The 25,618-nt window shown below is 34.2% G+C and overlaps 1 protein-coding gene across 4 annotated transcripts in view; it reads left to right on the top strand.

Annotated features, from left to right (window-relative positions):
- The window catches only part of LOC129269410 (delphilin-like), a 40,999-nt gene extending 21,063 nt beyond the window's left edge, over nt 1–19,936 (top strand). The window contains exons 12-28 of one of the 4 annotated variants that reach the window (XM_054906908.2): nt 405–488; nt 2,759–2,956; nt 3,501–3,548; nt 5,906–6,127; nt 7,377–7,723; nt 8,268–8,502; nt 10,319–10,533; nt 10,903–10,987; nt 11,714–11,743; nt 13,396–13,464; nt 14,931–15,058; nt 15,851–15,919; nt 16,243–16,398; nt 17,230–17,316; nt 17,966–18,148; nt 18,597–18,842; nt 19,596–19,936. In XM_054906908.2, the coding sequence (XP_054762883.2) occupies nt 405–488; nt 2,759–2,956; nt 3,501–3,548; nt 5,906–6,127; nt 7,377–7,723; nt 8,268–8,502; nt 10,319–10,533; nt 10,903–10,987; nt 11,714–11,743; nt 13,396–13,464; nt 14,931–15,058; nt 15,851–15,919; nt 16,243–16,398; nt 17,230–17,316; nt 17,966–18,148; nt 18,597–18,842; nt 19,596–19,631 (2,438 nt within the window). In that variant the 3' untranslated portion in view covers nt 19,632–19,936. The remainder of the gene's footprint in view (nt 1–404; nt 489–2,758; nt 2,957–3,500; nt 3,549–5,905; nt 6,128–7,376; nt 7,724–8,267; nt 8,503–10,318; nt 10,534–10,902; nt 10,988–11,713; nt 11,744–13,395; nt 13,465–14,930; nt 15,059–15,850; nt 15,920–16,242; nt 16,399–17,229; nt 17,317–17,965; nt 18,149–18,596; nt 18,843–19,595) is intronic. The other 3 variants (XM_064105730.1, XM_064105729.1, XM_064105731.1) reach the window with 3 other exon arrangements.
- Nucleotides 19,937–25,618: the final 5,682 nt, after the last annotated feature.

Raw genomic sequence — 25,618 nt, 5'->3', positions numbered from 1 at the left:
TAGATCTGTATCCATTTTGCAAGTTATTTTTTAACAGTCTTATACCATTTATCAATATATTGCCAAGCTTGCAAGATTCTTCAGACTTATTAAAGGAGGTGGACTCAATCAGAAAAAGATGATATGATAGTGAGTCTTGCTGGTATGTCAACTGCCATGACAACAGTGATAATTCTGCTTTCTGATTGGCTCTTCCAAGGAAAGGTGACACTCCAGCAAGATTTGATATCATAGCAACTTTTCATGAAATTGGGTCGTGATCCAATTTGAGCAAGATATTTTTCATTTATGAGTAAAAAATGTGAATTTGGCTAGATGAGGATGTCCTTTAGACAATAAAGTCTTTGCTTCTGGTTTATTTGATGGATATTTAATTTTGATCAATCATTGTTGTAACCTTTTAGATTCTGGTGAGCCACAGTTGATAAGCAAACGTTGGACAGATCCTTCTTACGATGGGAATTACCCTCCTGCTATGGTCAGCTCAGGTAAGAGTATGTGCATGCATCTGAAATATAATGATATGCAAATTTATGCAAAATTTCATACTGATATTCTAAACACAACATTCATTGGATTAATGATCAATAATTTACTAACTCTAACAGATATTGTAATTATTTTGTACTTTTTGCTTTTCTTATTATATTCACAAGAGATAAGTAACATCAACCACTAATAACTTTTATATTTCTTTATTTTCAAATGATATTAACAATTTACTTATTTGCTTTGATTATTTCCTAATACATTAACCCTCCCATTTAACCCAAGAACATTAAATGATAGACCTGTTTTTCAAATGTTAGCAGTTCATAGCTGTGTAATAGCCTGCATGTAAGTGTTTCCCCAAACCACTCCTTTCAAATATGTATTGTTTCTCTCCTAAATAGACGTTCAAGTTTAAGCAAAATCATTTGTTGACCAAAGAAAAGACTTCCATGTAGCAAAAGCAAACACATTTAGCAATGCGCAAATTTGTGTTGCACTTCTCAATAACCCACCCAGCGCTTTGAAACACTGTTGCTTGTATGCATTGCTATTGTTTAGATTATTGTTATATATCATGTTTTATATATATTGGTTATTTAATGTAGAGAACTTATCCAAATCTTATTGCAGTGCAGTGAAAAAATAAACAAGTGATTGAATCAATTTGACCAGAATATTATCCCTTTTCTTTAAAAGCCACAAGGAGACCACATATTGTATATGTTGCAGGTATATTAACATGTTTATGAATTATTAACTTCTTTTCTCTTTTTAAACTTTATTCATTTTGTATCTTCCTTTACTTTTGTTCTAACTTTATTTGTATCAGAAGTCACTGCACATGTTGCAATTCTAATGCAACACATTTTGGAAAGAATTTGGGAAAATTTTATATAGAGTCTAAATTAAGCTTTCACATATTGACGAAAAGCAGCAAATTTTCTTGAAATGTTAAGTGTTGAGTGAACTTTTGGTTTGGAATTTCATTGGGGTTCTTTATTGGAAATGTTTTTCTATTTAATTTATAATGGTTTTTCATTTACCTTTCCATATATGGTTCTATGGTATATCTTTTATATTTTGGTAGTAGGTTGCATGTGACTGTGACACACACTCACAAAGCTAATTGTTTTAATGTAATTCCAATACTTCTTGGTACAATAATTATTAAACTAAAAATTGTTGAAGTAATTATTCCTCGGTAGTTTTGATAATTCTTTATAATTTTGTCTATCCTCTTATTTTTATTTTTACTCTCAATGTGTACATTATAAATAAATATATTCACAACTCTATTGAATTATTTTTTAGTTTTGATTTAAATAGTGTACAGAATCGTTGATTCAGGAATGAATATATCTATTGTAATTCTAAATTTTTAAAACACCACATCTATGCAACTGAGGGAGGATGCAAATGGACTTGCATGTACATTTACATTTATTTTTTTAACGCCTCCCATTTCATAATTTGATGTTTGTGCAAATGTAGACAGCACTGTATGTTATAAAAAGCCTTCTACTGGGCTGATACCAATAGTTTATGTTTGCCATTGCCATATAGGCACTTTTCGATTTATTTCCGACAGGCTCCACTAAAACCTGGCATCTGTTGAAAAAAGTGACGTATGAACATCCAAAATTTGAATTTTCCTTTTTCATTTGATATTTTTTGTTCTGAAGATATTTTGGGGGGAATGGTTATTTTCTGTACATAATTGCAATTGTTCATTAAAAAGAGAAAATTATCTATTAAATGACTTTCCGACAATTGCCTAGTTTAGGGAAAATTTCCTTGGATATTATTATTCTCACAATAAAATATATTTTTTGCTTGAAGAGAATCTGTGTGCATATACCATTTTCGATAGTAAAACATTGGTGGATGTAGACCTGTACGTATACCCTCCTGTTTTATTATGATTAGTGGTTCACTGTAGGCCCACAAGTACATCCAAGACATTTGTATTGTAGGTGATATTTAAGAAATAAAAATGATATTTATTGTGCATCGATACATAATGAAATCTTTTATATTGGTAGTGATTTATTAATCAAAGCACAATCAAATTATTAGGCCCTACTGTACATGCATTTTTTACACTTTACATAACATACTTCATCAAAATGCATGGTGTGATAAGAATTCATATTACTAATACTAATACTCCCTTAAAAACCAAAATACCATCGAGAATTTTCACTCATACCAAGCATGCCTCCCAATGTTTTTGCTTTTGCTTCCTCCTCTAACAATGCCCAAACAGTTGACGATTATGAGATGCTCAGACATCGGAGTAGGGGGTCAGTGGATGGTTCCATGATGGGAGACGACTACAGCACGTTTCCACGCAGGATGCGACAGCGACATCGGAGCCAGCCGGACCTCCGCAGGTTCATCGACGATGATGACGACGATGAGTCAGATATATTCCCCATACCACGAAGAATGGATAGGAGATTTGGTAAAAGACAATTTGAATTTTTCGCCTTTTCCTCTCTTTTTGTGTAGTTGCAGCATGTACAGTATCAGAGAATGGTCAATGATCGCTGTATTGAAGAACAGTTTAAACATATATTTACATAGTGTTTATTTTGCAGGAGTATATAAAAGCATGGTGATTTTGAGTATGTAATATACCCGCATATGAATATTGTATATTCTGTATACATGTGCTTAGTAAATATCAGCATATCAGTATTATGTTCTTTCTCGTTTCATTGGATCAGATATGCTTTCTATCAGTCAAGAATTCTTATTTTACTTGATTAGATTACATTTTTTATATCAGACTCAATAAAATGTTTTTTTTGTGCATAATTACACTTGTTCTATACATGCGATATTTAAATGAAGGCAGCTAAAATGAAGACAAAATTGTATGGTACAATACGGTACAAATGGGGAAAAAATATTTTGGTGAGAATATTAGGCTATATGGAGGACCCAGGGGACCTAGCTCATTCATGTTATCATTCTCTTGTTTCAACAACTTGCATAATATATAGTATCAGAGCGAAATCTTCATGCCATTTATCTACCTGAGAGCGATACAGGTAAACTCATAAATAATCAATATCCCATTATGCAATTCACTCATATTTTTTCATATTACATTATCACATCAAGGGCGGAGGCTGGTTTAAGCATGGGGAGGTGCACATTCTTGAGAGGTGGAAATAAAGCAGTTATATTGGGGGTGCACATCTTGGGGAGGTGGAACTTAAGTTTAGAAAATGAGCCGTTGAAAGCAGAAGAAGGGGTACAAATTTTGTTTTTTGTTTTTGTGTTGGAACTCCTCTGCCTCAGCGAGAGGGTGCACACGCACCCAGTGCACCCCCAGCCTACGCCCTCGCACATATTAGCTATATCATGTATCCAATCATTACATCATAGTCATTTCACCTTTGATACCTGTATCTTCACCTACTTGTGGCTGTCTGCTTCAAATTTCTTTCAAAATTTTTGCTTGGCATATGTTTTTATCTTGATGCTACATGTATTGGATGTATCCAATCTTTCACTAAAGCATGCACTTCCATTGTGCATTTATCAGGGGGGGGGGGGGAGGGGGTTGAGCAAACTAAAATTGGCTTTCATTTTGCAGAACTTGATGTATTTCTGTGCAAGTTTGATCTGAAAGACTGCAAACAAACTTGTGGAGAGTTTCATGTCAGAAAAATGCAGCATTTATTCTTTATCTTGATTTTCATGACCATGTGTGTCAACTATTTCAGACACAACTTTTAGATGATTACATTGTGCTAATCATTCTTCAGTAATTCTGTCAAACGAAAATTGACATTAGGAATGAAATAGATTATGGAAATGATGGAAAATGAAATAACTGTGATACTTGGTTAGTTATATTTATTAGTTTATGGATAATGTGTTTGTTCCTATTGAGTCATGAAACTAGCCTTGTAGACCTGATATGGTTTAATATTTTATATTATTTGTGGCATGTTCCTTTTTTGAAGCATGAGCTCTTAAGTCATTTTCATCTTTGTTTCAGTCTATATAGATATCATCCTGCATGTTTGCTTTGGGAACCATATGCCTATTCTGATCGTCTTTCAAGTGGGTTAAAAAAATTCCCAGGGGTTGGTTGAGGGTGTTGTGAACACTCTTTATTTGTTTCATTTTGAATTTATGAATAAATATCCTTTAACAACCTTCAAGTATCCATCATGTTGGGGGAAAAATTAACTTCATTTTTGCAAATAATGTAATTTCAAGGTGATATTAAAGGATGATGAATTTCTTACATGAAATCAATAAAAATAGTTCATACATAGTTTATCTTATCACAAGAAACACCTATATTTTAATTCTTAAACTGTACATGCATTTTAGGTATACTATCTTTCTATGTCTCCAAGGAACCCCTTTCTAATGTAAGGGCTCCACCTTACAAAGGGTTCTAATTGCTTAAAATCATTTCAAACTATGAAAAGCCAGTGGTACATGTTTGTACATGTGAGCAATTGATATAGAGTCTTTTGCTTCAGTTTTATTAAGGTATGATACCACAATCCTTTGTAATGCATATATGTCCAGCAATTCTATTCAAAATAGACACACCGTTTCTTCTAAAAGTCACATTTTTACTGCAATTTTGATGAAATTTGTTGCACAGTTATTTTTCAAAATATAATGAATGATAGAAAAAAGGAGTTCATATGGAGTCAAAAGCCACAAAGTTTATGTACTAAAAATGTGGCTTACCTTCATTCTCAATGAACACTTATGATGACACTGGCTTTCCATAGTTTATTCAAATACATTACATTGTTAAGACAAGGCCCATCATTCCTTTACTGGTGTTCATGGTACTTCATGAAATCCAAACATATATTTAGGTTGTTACTTTGTGTGTATAATGTGAATGTGTTTCTTACAACTTTTAACTACCTTTGTGAATAAAAAGGATTTTCTATACATTTTCCTTCAGAAATTATTTACTAGCCTACTTATAAAACTTGTATCATTTGCTATTTAAACTTTTTTGTTCAAACAACACATATATATGTATGCCACTATGATGAAAAACAATGTTTTTGCACCTTTATAGAAGTGTTTTATAGATTTATTATGATGTTTGTATTGTATTATGTGTTGAATTTAATGTTTTTACTGTACAGGTATTTACGTAATGGTACAATTCATACAAAGTTAGGATACTGTAACACTTTGTATTGAATATGTATGCTGATATACAAATGGTACATGTGATCCTGTAATGTAAATGTTAACAATAGGCACTGGAAGTAAGTTTTATTTTTAAACTGTGGTAAGAGATAGACAATCACCTGCTTTGAATGAACTAACAACCCACGCTAACAAACTGCATGAAATCTAGCTCACTTACACCCTGCTTTTCCCTTCCTCACTCTCTAACCTCGCACACCAGATTTTGACGAGGAAGATGATCTGGTGCCGGACGAGCGCTTGTTTTATCCCCGCAACAGGTCATATTCTCGGCAGCACCGCCCTCCAGGAGAGCGGTTCAACACCTTTCATTCTCTCCCCTCCGGCCGTCGACGATCACAGCTCTCACAGGAGACTTTTTTATCTAATACGGGGGGCTTTGAGCACAGGGAAGTGGGTTCATTCGTGAGGAACCCATTATCAGGTTAGTGGTATAGATTTTTCCTTTGCGTAGAGTAATGGTATAAGGTTCATTTTGTATATATTCAGGGAAGCATTTAATTGATACATTTATAGGAAACATCTTATTGGGTATTTTGAGCAAGGGGAAGGGGTTCATTTATGAGGAGCCCATTATCAGGTTAGTGGTAAACTTACTTCTGAGTAGAGACTTTTGAACACTTGTTATGGATTGCTTTAAGAGCAAAAGGGGAATGGGTTGGTTACAGTGGAACTTATGCATGGAGTATCAACATAAGATTAGTACTTTTGTATCTACATTATACAGGGCATCATTAATTAATACATTTAGAAATAGATATAAATGAATAGATATATTTTTTTTGAACACGGGTAAAGGGGTTCATTCATGGGAAAGCATGATAAAATTAGTACTATTGACTTTTTCATGTATGAGTACTTATATAAGATTACCTGTAGTTCATTAGTTTGTGTCAGATGTGTAGGTATAGAGAGAATTTTAATGTTACCTTAATATGGAATCATTAAAGTAAATAGTATATGGTTATCTTGAATTTATCAATGATAGAGTAGGGCAGTATTCGATTTAGTTGCAATGATTTGTGACATTAATTGATTAATTCTTTTATTCTTTTCTTTCAAGTTACACATTATTTATTGCACTAATTGCATGCTGCTTTGCCCTTATCTCCATGTCCATATCAGATATACATGTTTTTTCCTCTTAAGATATCAATTGCACATTTCATTTTCTAAATATTGTGTATTTTTATATACTTACATCGGCATGTTGTTATAACATAAGGTATATCTACTTGCATTATAGTGAAGAGAACGAGAGTTTGCTTTCATCAACTGTAATGTCAAATTTGACACTTCCATTTTTGCACAGCCAGTAGTAGATTTGAAATTCACCCTTGTTTGTTTTCATCATAAGTAAAAGAGGAGTTTTGTTATGTTCATATACACTAATTGTGTATTAATCATAGCCTTTATTACGTAAATGTATAACATCTATTTAAAAGTCTATCTTTGGTATGTAACTATGCCAACTTTGCCAGCTGGTTTGATTTTATCTTCATCTTTTTTAATAGCTTTCATAAATTATTAACCCATGATGCCTATTCAGCATGTAAAGTTGTATAATATCAGTTTGCACTTGGTTTATTATGTATGTTGTATTTTACAAAACATGTATATTTTATGTTTATCTCCACTCTAACCAATCAAAGTTACTTCTTGTTGTCCCATAGTTGTTGCTGACCTCGTGTCAGATGAAGAGGGCGCCGTGGCGTCCCTTCGTGGCAGCAGCCAGTCCCGATCAAAATCAGTGCCAAGGTCCTCCAGGTCAACCCAAGAAAATGGTCGCGCTCCCAACGAGAGCGTCAACAACAACAATAACTCGCGAAACAACAGCAAGTTCTCCCCGCCCATGTCTCCATCGGGAGGCTTTTCCCATTCCACTCCAGTGACTGACCGGAGAGAGTTGGATGAGGTAGGGAGCTTAGATGCTTACCATGATGGAAGGCAGCGGTCACACTCTAGGAATCGACAGCGTCATCATCATCACGATGATAACTGGTCATTTCCAGATATGCAGGTGAGTTTGGGAATCATGTTCTTTAGTTATTTATTAATTGCTTTGTTTACTTTTCATTTGTGTGATTTAATAATAATAATAATATAGAGTATTTATAAATCGCCAAATCCACATTGATTATGTGCTCAAGGCGCTGAAATATACTTGGTATATTATTATTACCCCGTCTGTAGCTGAGCGGCCATATAGGCGCTAAAGCATTCAAGGAATAAATCCTACCGGGTACACATTCACCTCACCTGGGTCAAGTGCAGCACAATGTGGATAAATTTCTTGCCGAAGGAAATTACGCCATGGCTGGGATTCGAACCCACATTTACTTATTTATCATAATTATTTATGATAGTTTATTTGATTATTGAATAATTTGTTCATTTACAAACAGAAAAATGTTTAAATGGTTTGGAGTATTGATTCTATAATATGTGCATGTAAACTAAAAACAAGTTGATGATTCAAGTTTTGTTTTTAAAATGTAACTTATCTTAATGATCATTTCACCAAACCTTAACAACCATCTTTGTATGTGCATATTGTATTTCAGACACCTTCAAACACCAGTGAACGCAACCACTCCAACCGCAGCTCCGTAAGCCACGCCTCCAGCCCGCCCCTCTCTGATAAGAGCATCCAAGAGCGTATGGATGATCTGATTCGAAGTGCACAACAGAGCCAACATAGTCCGCCCCGCCCTGACCCATCCCCTGTTATACCCCTCCCACAGGATGAGCACAATGGATCACTGGAATCTACCATGATCAATGGAGATGATGAAGAAGGTTTGTGGATAGAGGGATAGATTGAAGGATAGATGGATTGATTGATAGAAGGGTTGATGGATATTCAAAGAATTAAGTGGATGGAGGGATAGATTGATGGATAGATGGGTTGACTGATAAAGGAGTTGATGGATAGTCAAAGAATTAGTGTGGAAATCATTGTTTATGGTGAAGAAGGTTAGTGGATGAAGGGATAGCTTGATGATGAGAGTCGTTGATAGACCAAACCATTGATGGATAGTTAATTAATAGTATGAGGAAAAAATAAAAGTTATATGCAGATTAAATGTAGAAATTGTATCAGAGTAATTCTAGAAGATGAGGACTTTGGAATAGGGAGACTGGTGAATATAGAGAGACAGATAGAAGGTTTGGCAGATCTGTATTAAGAAGATTGTTAAGATGAAATTCACAAGCACATTAGGGAATTTTCACGGTAACTGACGTTGCATGGCACAATTTTACACACTTTTCATTGTGTGTATGATTATCTCTAAAACAACAAATGATGGGAGTTTGCTTAATGCCGTGTAACGTCAGTTACCGTGAAAATGCCCATTAGAGTCTTCCAAGTCCACAATAGAAATTTGTGTTTTTGATGAAACGGGTTTCCGGGTAGAGGAAAAGATTGATAGAAGAATAGATTGATGCATTGTGGATGATTATTGTGAGGAAATATGAAGGTTACATTTAGATTCCAGAAGTCATTCATATTCTCCATGATAAATGTTTAAAAAATGGTTAGTTGTTTAATGTATAGATCATTTGTTACATAGAAACCAAATTCAATAAAAACCCAAAACAATGTGACCACAATGAACGATACCTATTTATAAATTTCAATTAAATGCGGAACTAGTAATAAATAGACGGCAGAAAAGACAATGAAATTACTTGATAGCAAATAATATATCAAGGACAATTTTATTGCAGTTAGCATACATGTACATTCTTATTTGTTTATTACCCATTCCATTGTTTACTGTCTTATTCGTATTTGTTATATATCAAGCCTTCATTTGACTAACAGTTGATTAAAATTACACTTTATGTATCCCAAAATAAACCTGCATTTTGTACATGTTTTACTAACAGGTTTGCTAGAATCATTTTGCAGCTATAAAACTCACCTGCATGGCCAGTGTATAAAAATGGAAATAATCTTGTTTGTATGATGGATGATTGATAACAATACATGTTTATCAATGCACTCTGCCAATATCATAGTGCTGACATCAATGGTCATGTAAATGTGTGTATGAGTAAGTGCTTTACAGTTATACAATGGCCACTGCCATTTGATTTAATCAGTTTTGCCTGCTATAATGTATGCACATTCTCCACTCCCTTTAGGGAGTAATGAATATATATTATGATCCTGTATATTTACATATTGTGATCATGTAAGACTTGACAAAAGTTAGGGGTAATTGTAATTGTAAGGTTCAATTTTTTTTAATGTTATCAGTATACTATAATGAAGAATTTCCACTGCAAAGGGTTGCTTTTCATCCGCTCGTGCATGAAAAATGTGACCCGACCCTCCCCCTTCAAAAAGAAAAGAGCTGAAAGTTTTGGCCTAATCTTTGCATATATTGAGTCGTCTCCATGCATTCATTTTTGTGTGAGTAAATTTTATCATCATTTTGAAGATTTTGAAATCATGCAAGACACGCTAATTCTTAGTTGAATTTATTATAAATATTGCTCTGGCCCTTCGAAAGTACCTTCTCCGATGCAATCACATGACTAGAATTTAGACGTGTCTTTATCTTTGATCTTGCATGGTTGTATTTCTCCTTTGTCCTTGTTTCAGATGGTTCATCGTCACAGCAGAGCATGGAGGCACGATCCCCTACCTCCATGGTGCCCCCGCCCCCTCCCATGCCCCCACCCCCTCCCCCTATCCCTCCACCACCCCCTCCCATCCCAGGGGATATGAATAATAACTGGACGAGGGAAGGAAAGATGTCCGTCAAGCGACTCAATTGGGAGAAGCTGCAGGACACAGAAAACACAGTCTGGAGTGGGGTGAGTAAAGTTCTTCTTTCCTTAATCCTTAATAAGAAAGAAAATCTTATGTGTTATTTCAAATTAATATTTATGATACTGATATTCTGATAATATAGTTTGTTTGAGTACTTTTGATGGAAGGCTGCTATGTATATGTATTGCAGATAATATGGTTATGGCAGAAGTGGTAGTTCAACAGGGGAAGTGGAAGTGGTAGTTCTGCTGATGGTAGAATTTGTGCTGACAATACAAGTGGTAGTCGTAGTAATTTGTTACTAAATTAACACTAGTATAGAAGCTTGTAGCTTACCATTAGTTATCTGTTTTTGAAACAGGACCTAGTATTCAAAATTAATTTTTTGATGCATTTCCATTCTTCTGTCACAGCTTGGAGATGAGGTTGGCTACTTTGATGATGTCATCAAGCATCTAGAGCTTGAGGAGAAGTTCAGTACGGTCAGCAAGGGTAAAGGTGGGTGTTCATCCATCTTGTTATTATTCATTTATCCATTCAATACACATTTTTTTTAAACAATAGTAAATTCTAAACCAAGAGCTTTTATGTCGGTTAAGAAACCTAAGAAGTGATGGAAAGAATAATTATATAAATAGGCAAAATTTATTTAGCACTAAAGCACTGCATATTACTAACTCAGCTTTGATAAGGCTACTGTGATGAGTTGCACAAACAATCAAGCATTTCTTCATAATGGGTGGGGAGTCGCAAATTTAGATTTCTGTCTTGCATATACTTGTATGTCATAGCCTGTAGCAGGATCACATTTCGGGAATCACCTGTGCTAAAATAAGACATTTGAATGAATCCAGAAATACATTTCCAAGGGACTCGAGCTGACAAGTAAAAGGCACCCTGGGTTTTTTTTATCAATAGCATTCAACTAGGAAATTGTAATAAACGACAATCAAATGGTCTAGTTATTCAGATAATTTCAGTGCAAGTCATGATTATGAAGATTGAAAAACAGTAACATGAATAAATACTACCTCCCTCCATTATTTTTCCATTACTTTTTATCAAGCATATCATAAATTATCAATGATTGTGCTTATGTTCCAGCATGTCCAGTATATAAAGAGAAGTTAATTTTGTGAAGTATACATTATACCTGTAAGTCATGTCTTGCCAAGTAATCAAAATGTATAATGTATTTCTCATCATGACTCGGTTCTTTAACAGATGGAAAACCACTGAAAGGCGGAAAGCTAGGTCAGATAATAATAAAATAATTTGTAATTATGTTGCATTTCATTGATGTTGCCATGTTTCATTTTTGTTTGAGCAGATCACATCAGTGTCATTGTTTCTTATTTTGCTATTTACATGTATTGGTATGTGTTTTAAAATGGCCACTACACGAATACCATTATGTTGATGTCAATTTGCTGCATTTCACCTCACATTGTGCTTGTTTTCTGTACAGTGTACCTGTTGGCTGAAAATCTAGTTGCAGTAATTTATTTTGTCACCCATTTTTAAAAGGAGTTGCATATTTTCACGAGCTCACTTTTTGTTTATACTACATAAGACCTAAAAATGATAGGACATAGAATTTTGCAGTCACAGATGATTTAAAGAAAATAAGAGATATGATTTAATTCTTAAATGTTACTTTGATATAATTATGGGAAAGGTCACTGCTGTATAAGTTTCATTAGAGCAGGCCCTGTGATAAATGAAAATAAATGGATTTATTGCGGGGTTTGTGTTCTTCATAGTATTGGTTTACAATGTAAGAGTCCCACTTTTGAATAAAATTTTGGTATTTCAAGTGCAAAATCAACATGCTGAACATGTTTTGATAAACCCATTAAATGCACAGAACATAATATAGAAATAATAGAAATAAGGCTCTTTAGTAATTTTCATCTGAAGTACCATTGGAGTTGTAAAGGAAAGTGAATAATTGTTCAACAAGAATATTTATGTTTTTTTTTATTACTGTTCCTGATTTTTCATTTCCTTTTTTTTCAATATTAGTCAGGGGATTTCATTTGTTATAAACAGTTCAAATCATCTTTCATTTCATTTGTAATTGGGACAGGGATGTCACTTGTATTAATTAGAGATCCATATTGGTTATCAGAGAATTAACTGTACAGGAGATTGTAAGGAAACACTAGTTTCACAACTGATAACCATAATTTGCTTAGATTATTTAATTGTTATCTTTAACTCAAAAAGGGGAACTATATCAGTGTATGTGTTCATATTGTCCAAATTTAAGTTTTATGTATTTCTTTTTAATGTGATTGATATTGTTTACAACTTTTGCCCCCACCAAAAAAAAAAAATTGCATGTATGGTATGGTACATTCTCTGATAAATTTACTTTTAATGATAAAAAGACCTTTGTCTGTGCTCATGAGAACAATTTAAAATGGATGACATAAAGTTTGATTTGAGTGATCTGCACAATTGTTTTCTACAATATGTTAGATAATCTACAACTGGCTTTGCTTTGCACTTTCCAGTTTTTACATTAAAAAAAATTGATGTTCCTGTTTGTTCTTCAGTGTAGTTTATTTACCAATTGCATGGCATTGAAACGCCATTAGATAGAATGATAAATGTATGAATTGAGAGTGATGATGTATTCCTGATTTCTTTGTCTTTTTGATCACCAACAGAAGAAATCTGAAAAAGAAGTTCTGCAAGAGTAAAGCAATATGTATTTAGCCACGTTGGTGTCAGTCAGTCTGTGTAGTACCAGCTGGTCTGATTGTCTTATCTAATAATGTACCACTCCATTTGCGTACAAAGTCCATTTGGTCCTTTTCATGTATCGATTCAGTCTATTTTGCCATTTTGTCCTATCATCAAACTTTTGCCTGACTTTGATTTCAATTGATTTCTTGCAGCCATAACCAGTCCAAGAGATAGAAAGAATCAGATATTTGTGATCAACCACAAGAAAGCACATAACACAGGTAGGGTATAGATAGATTTCAACTTTTGTTTCATTGGAGGTTACCTCTCAAAAATGTTCCCAGTAGTTGCCCTCACAAAAAAAAAAAATTGTTTCTGAATATTCCTTAGAAGATGTTTTGTTGAGGTAGAGTGGTTAGCTTTGAGATTAGCTGTTTTTTTTTCAATGTGAAGAATAGGATAAGGGTAAGTGTTAGTGATAGTTTGAGGTTAGGTTTTTATGCTTCCTGAGAGATTGATAGTTTGTTTTCTATAAACCTTAGATATACATTATATAGTCATCATCATTGTTAATATGACTTATTACTGTATACTGCGCTGTCCCCATGAGGCCTAAAGCATTTATAACGATTTAATTAAGTGGAATTACAAGATATTAAAAACTCCAAACTCCAAAAGAGATGCCCTTTTAATGCCTTTCTGAAAATTGCTGGTGGACATTGTGGAATTTGTACTATTAAAGGTACATTGTAAATGAATAATCAAATACACATTTCAAGTAAAACAACATTGCGGTTTACACAAGCATTTTCTCTATATGGGATGTCTACATATACATTGGTTTCTGCAACTCGGCCAAAAGCTTTCATGCAATAAAAAGTTTTTACAATGCAGAAGTAATTGGTGTATTTATTGTAATGCCTAATCCTCATGTAATCCAGGCAAAAGTGGAAGAAACTCTTGTCCTGCTACTCCTGTGGATATGTATTGAGAATATTATAATCCCCCTAATCCTCCTCAATTCCCATTATAGGACCCCAAGCAATTACTTGAATAGGAATGTAAACTCACATGAATAGAATTATCTCTCTGTCCTTCTTTTTTTATCTCTGTATGTTTGATGAAGTGATTATTTATGATGTTAGCAATGTGTAAAGTCTGCTGCTCTGCATGTATTACGGGCAAATCCATAAGTATATAATCCGACCTGAGGTGATTTTCTGTGTTTTCTAGTGCTCTCAGATTATAATGGCTTGATCATACATGTAGTTCATGTAGTATAGTAAGAATGGAACAAGTGGGGGTTGATTATTTTATGGAATTGCCCATTTACAAGTAGATGCAGGTAAATGTAGGAATTTCTTCAAAAATATATTAAATCAATGAAAAGATCATGAAGAAACTGAAAAACAAACAAACAAGAATTGACATCAGAATACAAGTTGTTTCAACTGATAAGAAAGTAATATAAAAACATACATGCAGTCTTTTTAGCTTCATTTCTAGTCTACCAAGATGTGGAAATACACCTGTACCTTTGTGTTAACTCATGAATAGAGATTTTATCATATAAAATTCATGACTTTTATTTATAAAAAATTCACGGAAATCTGCATGTGGGAAACGAGTATTGACCATGATCTTTTAATGAATTCTTAATCTTTTCTTCCTTTATTTTACCTCACTTCCTTCAGTATTAATATATGATTTATCAAATCCTAATATGTAATGTTTATGTATTGTGCAGCTATCTTGCTTGGTCATCTGAGAGCCCCAGTGGAAGAGCTAAAGAAAGACATTCTTACCATGGAATGCAGACGACTCTCTGTTGCCCACATCCAGCAGCTTGCACAATATGCACCTGATAGAGATGAGGTAAGAGGGCATTGGGGGATTTCAAGTTTGGCGTTGACCTCAATCTATTAGTGTCAGTCTTAGCAGAAATGCCTTATCTGAAAGAGTAATTATTCTCCTTCATAAATACTGTTACAATTTCAAGTTTTAATGTTGAATAGAGAACAAAATGCGAGAGTTTGTTTGACACTGTTTTTCCGAACTACGTGGAAGTTTCATTGAGATTGCATATTTTTTTGTTTAGCAATTTTGACATGTTATATATCATTTAAAAGCTTAGGATCTACTTTTTCAAGCCCAATTGAAATTTTGAAATTCATTTTAGGCAAATTATAGTTGGGTTTTCAGGTGGCAGGTCACATATTATACAGCACAAATGGGTTTTTAACCTGCTTTGGTTTCTTTTCAAGTAAGTCTAGTACACTGCCCGGCATCCTTGTTCTATATGTAATTTTACCTTGCTTCATCATCAAACTAATGAAACTGGTCTAGCACTGAGATGAATATCAAAATGTGTTGATAGTAAAACACTTTCAAGTTACAACAAAATACTGCTCTTAAAATACTCTGAAATTGTAGCAGACCTTTTGCTACAGATTTGTGTGGTCCCATTTGATTTTTTCCTGGTGTTGGTAAATTTTAAGAGTGTTGATCGCATGATGATCAAATAGAATTCTGTGTGATGTAGAAATAAACAGAACAGGGTGTAAATTAAGAAATTGTAGTAACTGACATCTATGTGGAAATTCTATTGCATTATTCAGATTTCAGTGGATTTAAAAGAAAATATAAAAAATTGCTCTTTGATTTCAGGTTGATAGCTTAGCTCGTCATGCAGGCCAGGCAGCGCAGCTCAGTGAACCAGATAAATTTGCATATGAGGTAAGGATAATTGTAATGTAAATTTACATTTAAAATGCTTGTATCTTGCGTTCGGCTCAGTTTCATATTTGTATTTTTGTATATACATGCATGTAGAGGAAGAGCTATTATATCAGATAAATTAATTGCTTGATTTTGTAATAAATAATATTTTGCCTGATTATGACTTTGTTCATGTGACAAAACCTTAACTTCATTGTTTCCTTTGTGATTATATCTTGACTCTTCACCTTTCATGGGTTAATGGTTGGTTGGTCACATATATCTCTTCATGAAACAATGTATCTTCTATTTATTTTCCATTCTTTTATTGACTTTTATAGTTAAGTAGAGTTCCTGGCTTCAAGCTTCGCCTCTCAGCGCTGATGTTTAAAGCTGGTTTTCATGAGAAGGTTGATGAGTTGGTAGGCTACCTGAATATCATCGCACAAGCCTCTGCGGAACTCAGACAAAGCCAGAAACTAGCCAAAGTTCTTGAAGTAAGTAGAATTAAAATGATTATCACCTATACGAATCATTGAATGCTAGCATTCTTACAGAGAATATGATACAGCAAACTTATCCATACAGAAGGGCTTAACTTTTCATTAAAGGACAAGTCCACCCCAACAAAAAGCTGGTTTGAATAAAATGAGAAAAATCCAACAAGCATAACACTGAAAATTTCATCAAAATCGGATGAAAAATAAGAAAGTTATTACATTTTAAATTTCGCTTAATTTCACAAAACAGTTATATGCACATCCTGGTCGGTATGCAAATGAGGAAACTGATGACGTCATCCACTCACTATTTCTTTTGTATTTTATTATATAAAATATTCTCATTTTCTCCTTATTGTCAAGTGAAACAACGATTAATTCCTCCCTGAACATGTGGAATTAGCACTGTTTAATACTATATGGTTCAGTCAACTTAGTCCTTATTGTCAAATCTGTAAAAAATGAAATGTATAATTCAAACAATAAAAAACAAAAGAAATAGTGAGTGATGGACATCATCGACTGACTCATTTGCATGACACTGAGTTGTGCACATCACTGTTTTGTGAAAAATAAGCAAAACTTTAAAATGTCATAACTTTCTTATTTTAGTTTCTAGTTTGATTTTTCTCTATTCAAATCAACACTTTTCGGGGGTAGACTTGACCTTTAAATTATTTTCTCAAAGTGGTATTTTCCTACATGTATTATTTTTTTTCAGTGTAAATAGTTGTTTGCTGTATGAATGTATTGTTTAGTTATGGAAATGAAATTTGAATATGAAAAATTATTCATCTTGTAATTTATGTGATCATTCTTCTTTTTCAGCTCGTTCTTGCCATGGGTAATTATATGAACCAGGGCAACCAGAGGGTTGCCGGGGCAACAGGATTCAAGATCAGCTTCCTAACTGAGGTAATGATTATCATCAAGATGGTTCATTTTCATTTAGTTCATAATAATGATAATAGTAATAATAAACAGTTCTTGTGTATCATATATAACATTATGATTATAACATCTCTATGCGTTTCCATAGGACTTGGATATTATTACCATGACTTCAGCATGGCGTCCGTAATATAGTTATATGATGTATTCCCAATGTTATATTACCTAAAATTTTATTTAAACGAAACCATTTCTTATGTGGTTAATTTGCCATCTTGGTAACCTCCCATGATGGTTTAACAGGGGCTCAGCAGCCAATCAAAATCAGGAATTCCATGTTAGTTCCATTCACAGTGACATACATGTAGCTACCATGTAAGTTACAAGTTGTTAAGTTTTTGTGCAACTGCACTTTTTTGTATCTCAACATTTTGCATTTCTATCTTAGAAGTTGTTTAGGAATTTTTTTTGTACTGCTTCATGTCCTGTTGACTTTTACTGCCTTCTTAACTCATGAGTGCTCGTTACATCATATCTGATCCAACCTAGGCTTAGAGGAAGTGAGCTAGGGTGAATGTCATTGATTGGTTCATTATAATGATGTGAGTTCTGATATTCTCTCATATTTTAGTAACAGGTTAATGAAAATTTATTTATCTTCTTGTTCTTGCAGTTGGATACAACAAAGACATCGGACAACAAAGCCACCTTCCTCCATGTTGTAGCCAAGGCTGTCCATTCCAACGTTCCTGAAGTGATCAACTTCCGTGATGAGATTCCATCGGTGCCCAAGGCCGTTAAGATGTCTCTCAAGGCGGTGAAGGATGAGCTTACTCAGCTGACGGATCAACTCAATGTAAGAGGATTTAAGATGGTTGAGGTGATGGTGGTGGTTATGGTAGTGAATAGTTAGTATTGATAATGATGGTATATTGATGATCACGATGGTGCTGGGTAGTGATGATAATGATGATGATAGGGATGATGATGATGATGATAATGAAGGTGATAATGATGATGATGGTGATGATGATAATGATGATGATGGTGGTGAAAATGATGAGGATGATGGTGATGGTGAAGATGATAGTGAAATAGATGGTGATGATAGTGATCGAAATGGTAATGATGGTGATAATTATAGTTGATTGTAAAGGGCTATGAATTCTCTTACATGAAAATAAAAAAATCCTTTGATTTTCATTGCAATCGTCCCTTTCTTTTATTACAACAGTTGCTTAGTACATCTGTATCTCATACTAGTGAGCATTTTTTCATATTAGAATACCTCTTTGTTTATTCAGGACATGGATCGTGAGGTAGAGCGTTTTAACCAGGAGGAGATCATCGTTGATGAGGACGACCGTTTCTCAGAAGTCATGGCCACCTTTCTGAAGGAAGCCACGGAGCACCTCTCCACACTCCATGAACAGTACGCCCTATGTTGTGATGACTTCTACAAGACTGCGCAGTTCTTTGGTGAAGATCCGGGGAGTACTGAGAGCGCAACCTTTTTCAGTATCTTCTCACTCTTTATCACCAAGTTTGCTGTAAGTTCATTAAGTGTGTTTTTGGTCAGCCCTTTAAGGAATATGAAACCCATGGAACAAGTTATCTTGTGTGAAAGCAGAAAAATTAAAAACTAAGATCATTAAAAGTTGAACAAAGTGTCAGAAATTTATGAGTGTTTATATGAGGGAACATTTGTGCTATGGAAAGCCTCCTATTGGTGATGCAAGCAAAATTGGCAAATGTCATGCATGCACAACTCTCCCTTTTGGACTCAGAAAATATACCCTAAAACATCTCTTTTTTGCTCATTCTAATGATAGGTCGAATAATTCATCCATGATACAATTTTTTGAAACCTGTATTACATTTCCTCTCATATAAAAAGGAACACCTGATCTTGTGATAGGTAATATACATGTAAAAGACAAAAATAAAAAGAAACATTTACTAAAGTAAAGTTGTACATGTATATGTGTGACATCGCAGATCTTGGTCACATTGCCAAAGGGAGGATTGGTAAATATAACAATATTTACCATAGTGTTGGTGATCTCAATAATTCAATGCTCGTAACTTTTTTATTGTCCATCCAGTCTTCCTAAAAATTTAATTGATCTGATTCTTTGAATTTTCTCTTTCATATGAACTCATCTGGTTTCAAGGGTTCCATTGTCCTTTAAAAATCTTTTAAAACATTTTTTTTAAATAAATGCAATGTAAAAATTCAGAAATAATTATTGGTTGTGTACATGGAAATAAATTTTTTTAACATATATTTTTTTGATTCGCAGAAAGCTCATGCAGACAACATGCAAAGGCCTTCATGACAACGAAACAAACATCAATCTTTTGTCAGCAACTTCCCAACATCAATGACGTATATGAAAATAGAGCATGCAAAGTAATTAAGCAACTAATCCAGTATTCTTGATGGCGTATGTTTTCCTTTGAAAGGGGAGGAGGTATTCTTCCTAAAATTGCCAAGTGTGTAAATTATTTACAATTTTCAACTTATGTCAGAAGCAGCAAGTTTTGCTGGTAAATTGCCAACTCGTCCACTCATCACAAGGTCTGCCTTCATTTAGTCTTATGCCATTCTATCAATCAACATTTCGTCTAACAACCATTTGGTCCGATAATCACTTTTTAAATCACCAGTTCGTATATGACCATTTTTTTTCTCATAACACAATTGGTCTGATACCCATTTTCTTTTCATTCATTTTGCCCAATTAACATTTAATCCAATTAGACCAAATGGTATATGGACTAAATGGCTATTGGACCAGCTGGTTATTAGTCGAAATGGCAATTAGTCCCTGTGGGTAGTGGACGGACCGATGGTAGACCAAATTATAGTAGACGAGTTGGTACTTGGACGAATTTGCATAAGACCAATTGAAAATAAACAGATTTATCCTACTACCATTAGAAACCTATTAATGATATCACATAAGTAGACCAATGTGTGCAGATACATTTATTACTTGTGCCATGTCAGAGAAAATTCTTGCAAACTTGAAAAAGAAAATTTTTGTTTCCTTAATGGCATGACTTATCTAGTGCGTTCTTGTAATCCAGTTAAGTATACTTGTACCAATGGATACTCATTTCGCTACTACGAAGAATGATGACATATTGTCTTTACTAGCTACTGTGTTTCATGTAATGTATAATGGAAATAATTTTTAGGTTCTAAATGAAAGGCATGTACAATACATCGTTTTGCCCCCAGAGTCCATATAAGAATTTGGTGAATTTGAGGTTTGTGTTTTATATCTTTTCTACATGGAGCATTATATTAAATTGTGGCTGTGTGTCTTTTTTTCATGAGCAATATTGTACATTAAAACCTGAAGTGGGAGCATATACATGTACATGTATGATAAGCAAAATATGATTGTGTATTTAACACGTACATTCAAATGCATTGTATGCTACATGTACATGGACAATAATGATTGATTGTACAGAAACAAATTTATACTTGGCTTGCATTGTTTACATGACAAAGTATAGAATCTATTATGTTTCTTAATTTGTTATGGAAGGATTGTTCTCATTTTTGGTGTCACTTAACTTTGAGCTGGAATGTATACACTGTTAAGATTTGCATCACCTATTTGCTAATTTTAATTTTGTGCTTGTAACAGTTAGGGCTTAACTTACTAAATGCTGCTATCTCACGTCTGAATTGAATTTCTCATGCTTTGTGTATGTATTTCTTTCACAAAACCTAAACAGTAAATAAAACTCAATACAACCAAATTGGATGTTCCAAGCTAGATCAATTTTTATAGATTTTATCCGATTTAGATGATGATACTGTAGTTTCAATTATGATCATGTGTGGCATTAGACTTGAAGAAGTGGAATTGGTATTTCTTTCTTTTTTTCTTCCAGGAAATTTGGGCCTAGATCTACTTTTATAATGTGATGTATTTCAAAATATTTATTAGAACTCTTGAAAAAAAAATCATTTAATTTGAATGTTTGAAAATGTGAATTCAGATGTTTTTAAAAATTTCATATTTGTGTATTTGTGGTGTTAGAGAATCAGTTGTTTATTCTCATTACACGCTACAACTTTACCTTAAAAAACTATATTTTCTACAATGACACCAACAAAAGGCTAGTTTTATGTGTGTGTGTGTGGGAAGGTGATACATGTAATTGTGTCTCAACCAATTTGTTTGATTTCATTCAGAGAAAATAACATTAACATGAAATAAGTGGGTTTCATTTTTAATGCTTGCTACATGTACAAGTAGGGGACGGTGTATCGTCATTCCTATTTGTGTTCAATTTAAATGGTCAGAATCAGAAACTGTCTATTTTGGGGTCCTCAGAAAAAAGGTCTTTAATGTCAGTAGCAATACAAGTAACTAGGTAGAATCTTCCATTGATTCGGCGATTATTCGACTATGGAAGGCTGAATCTTGCATAGGCTTTATACTGAACTACATGTATACCGGTACTCTCACACAAATCAGTTATGATTTTGGACGAACTCAATGCCATGTACTACAAATGAAATGAAAGCTTTATTAGCGATGTATATGTATTTGTGCTATCATTCTGTTGGTATTAATAGACTTTTATCTGTGTGCACTGTAGCATTGATTGATTGTAGAACAAGATGTGTAAATATGTGTGCTGTCTGATTTCTGTTTCACTACAACATGACCTGTACAGTTGATATCAAATTGATTTGAAACTCTTAGCAGTGTGTCAGTGGCACCAGAACATTCTGGAGAGCAAGCCATTGTTTACCCACAATAGCTTAGGCCTCCTATCTATTTGTTAGCTTGGAGTGTTCCAGCATCTCTAAACATGGAACCCAGCTACAGTGACACACAAACACTCCAAACATTCAAAGGATGGGAGGGGCAAGCCATTGTCGACGCAGCGTGACTTGCCCCTCCGATCTTTTGTTGTTCAGTATTCCAGTGCTTGAACAGGGTTACTGGCCCCTCCCATCTTTTGTTGCTCAGAGTGTTCCGTTGCCTCTGCAGTGTATTACAAAATTCAAGTTCTCGCACTGTTTTCCTCCCATCAACTCGGAATGTTTAAAGGAAGTCACTTTTGATTTAAGTTTGTGAGATGAGACATTTGTGACTATTGGTAAACTTTGTTCATGTTACCATAGAACATTATCAGAATAAACATAATTTAAGTTTCAGATTGGTTTGAAAAAAAAAAGTATGATGTAAAGGAAAACTGGATCTATTGCCAACATGGATCTGTAATATGATTACAATGTGATGTTAAATTTCTCAAGACCATGTCAATCAAAGATATATTTGTAATCAACTGATCGAATGAAACATTGAGACCCGAATTCACAAAGGTGGTTTTGAAAACCCACGGTTGAGTCCATGGTTTATGCAGGTTTCCTATATAAATTACACTTAATTTAGCGCGCATCGGGTGCATGTATAAAAAATGTCCAATGCTGATGTGCGCTTTTGTCACAGTGCGCCAAATTGACGCCTGTTGCCGTGGTTATCCACATGATTTTATTCATGAGTCCATTGTTTTTATTTATGAGTCCACTCTTCAAACAGTGGACTCGTGAATAAAATAGCGTATATAACCATGGTAACAGGCATCACGCGCTAAACTAAATTAAGCGTAATTCATACAAGAAATCTGCATAAACCATGGATTCAACCTTGGGTTTTCAAAACCACCTTTGTGAATTCGGGCCTTAGTGCTTATGAGTATCTTTTATATAATCTTCCAATGCATGAAGTATTTAAAATATATGTTGAGGTTGAGAAGGCATTGGAGTCTAAAAATATCTGTAAAGTTATCCCTCCACGAGAGTCCACAGCCTATTCCCACACCATTTATCACCTTGATTTTTTGTTCAAAGAAAACCTTGATCTACAAGTTGTCTACATGTCACCTTGAAAGAAAACCTTGGTTCTCTACATAGATCTTTCTCTATGTCTGTTCTAAGTGTCCTATTTTATTGAGAATGTTTAACTTTTTATCAGTTATTATGCCATATGTCGGTAATATGTGTATTTTTATCATGAGTGAAAGATGTTTTTAGCTGAATGTGTATTTTTCTGTATATATTTCCTAAAGCTTATCCATGTACACCTTGACTTTTGAATAATGTACAGCAAATTCCTATTTACTGAAGTATGCGATATTAAAAAGTGTGCAAAACTCATGTAAACTGAAAAAGGATTGTTTTGTTTTATTATTTGAGTATTACCAGATGCTAGTCTTCAGGCTTTTGCCTGATATCAGCCTAATGAGTAAAACTGACTGTATCCCTGCAATAGGCAAGCCCCCCCCCCAAGTCCCTCTGATATACAAATGTACAGCTTGAGTAATTCCAAATTAAATCACATTGGTTTTCATTATATAATCTTTTTATGTTAAGTGTTGTGCACTGTTTTGTAAAAATTTGTGTAAATATATTTTTATCGAACATGATTTATGACATGTAATCATTGTGATAAAATTATTGTCATGAATTTTCTTGGCAATTCAAACTTTTTCTTATACACTTTAGTTTTGGCTCATAATGTGCATTTATTAGCAATTATACTATTACAGTAAATTTGCCTTTCAATTAAAGCTTCTTGGTTTGATTAGCCCTTGAGCACTATTACCATGCAGTAGGGCCCAATTCTGTGATAAATGCTTCTGAGCTTCATTACCTAAATGTCATATCTGAACAAGGCATTACATGTATATCTCCATATCCGAAATATCCAAGTTATGCAATACATGTATGCCTTCAATGTTCTAATGCATAATTTTCTTTTGATTTAACTATCTTCTGATTTAACCAGCAAAATATATTACTGGCTCCCACTTTATAGAACTTTTTATCATGGACAAATGCAGGATTGCTATACAGTGCATTTCAGAAAAAAGGTAATCCAAATCTAGAGGGCCGATATTTGGATCATATTAAATTTTGTGAAAATATTCTGCATGGATATAAAAGAGAAACTCATCAGCTTTCCATTGATACCCTATTTGTACCATTTGCGCCATGACCGAATTAATTGAAATTGAAGACAACAGGTGCAGGTACCACTTTTTCCAAGTTTTGGTTAAGCGTGTAAAACGTGTGCTTGATAGAATAAAATGTAAAAAAGTAATTTTTGGAAAGAAGAGTCAAGGCATTCCTGTGAAATGATGATTGTAAGGTTAATGTCTTATTCACCCACACCTTCAACATGTCCGCTTCTCCTTTGCACACAAAACCGGTAGCGTGGAGTAATTAAGGATAACTTGGACAGATCGTCTTACCATTGCCAGATCATTGCACAAAAAGCATCCACCTCATGTTGAATCTGGCCCTGCAAATCATCAAGATTTTGAGAAGGAATTACAAATACCTTATTTTGAGTGTCTCCAAAAGAAAAAATCACAGGGTGCGAGGTCAAGAGATCTTGGTGGCCATTCTACGTCATGGTTGAGGGCAACAACATGATGTCCAAAGAGTTCTTTGAGTCTATCTCGAAAGATATTGGATCTAAGGACAGGAGTGCTAGTCTGAATCCACCAAAGATGCAGGTACATGTACACTCTTCGAACCTGCCTCTCAAAATGGGCTCAAAATGTTGGTCCAACGACTGATATGAGCTCCTCGTTAATCATGTGCAAGTACACTCACCCACCTACACTCACTTGGAATAAAAAGGTTCAATCAAGATTTTTTGCCAGCACAGGCATCAATGAAAGTATTCACATCGTCATCTGCCCTTTCATCAAGTTTTCGAAAACTTGGAAAAAGTGGTATCTGCACCTGTTGTCTTCAACATCACTTAATTCGGTCATGCGTAGCACAAATGGTACAAATAGGGTATCAATGGAAAGCCGAAGAGTTTCTCTTTCACATCCATGCAGAACAATTTCGCAAAATTAAATATAATTCGAATACCAACCCTCTAGATTTTGATTACCTTTTTTCTGAAACGCACTGTACAGCTAATAAAATGCCCACACCTCATATAACAACAGTTATCATAAGTACGTAATTCTATAAAATGGCTTTCTGAAATATGGTATCCACATTTTTCATTTTCTTTATATTGCAATAATCAGAGGATAACATATTGGATATGCTAATCACATTTAGCCTTGTATCAACAGATATACCAAGTCTCATGCTTTAGGTGAGGGACTCCCGCCTTTGGGAGTCTTGTTCATCCCTCCAATCTCCTCATGCCTGTATCACACCCTATCCCCACATACATGATACACATTGCCTGTGATCTCACCCTGAGTCTCTGGTATAAAATTGATATAGGCCTACTTGAATGGGTATGCCATATTTCTT

The sequence above is a fragment of the Lytechinus pictus genome, chromosome 10, assembly GCF_037042905.1.
Source record: "Lytechinus pictus isolate F3 Inbred chromosome 10, Lp3.0, whole genome shotgun sequence".
NCBI classification, from domain to species: Eukaryota; Metazoa; Echinodermata; class Echinoidea; order Temnopleuroida; family Toxopneustidae; genus Lytechinus; species Lytechinus pictus.
Note: the sequence above shows the minus strand (reverse complement) of the source record. Positions and strands in the feature narration are given on the sequence as shown.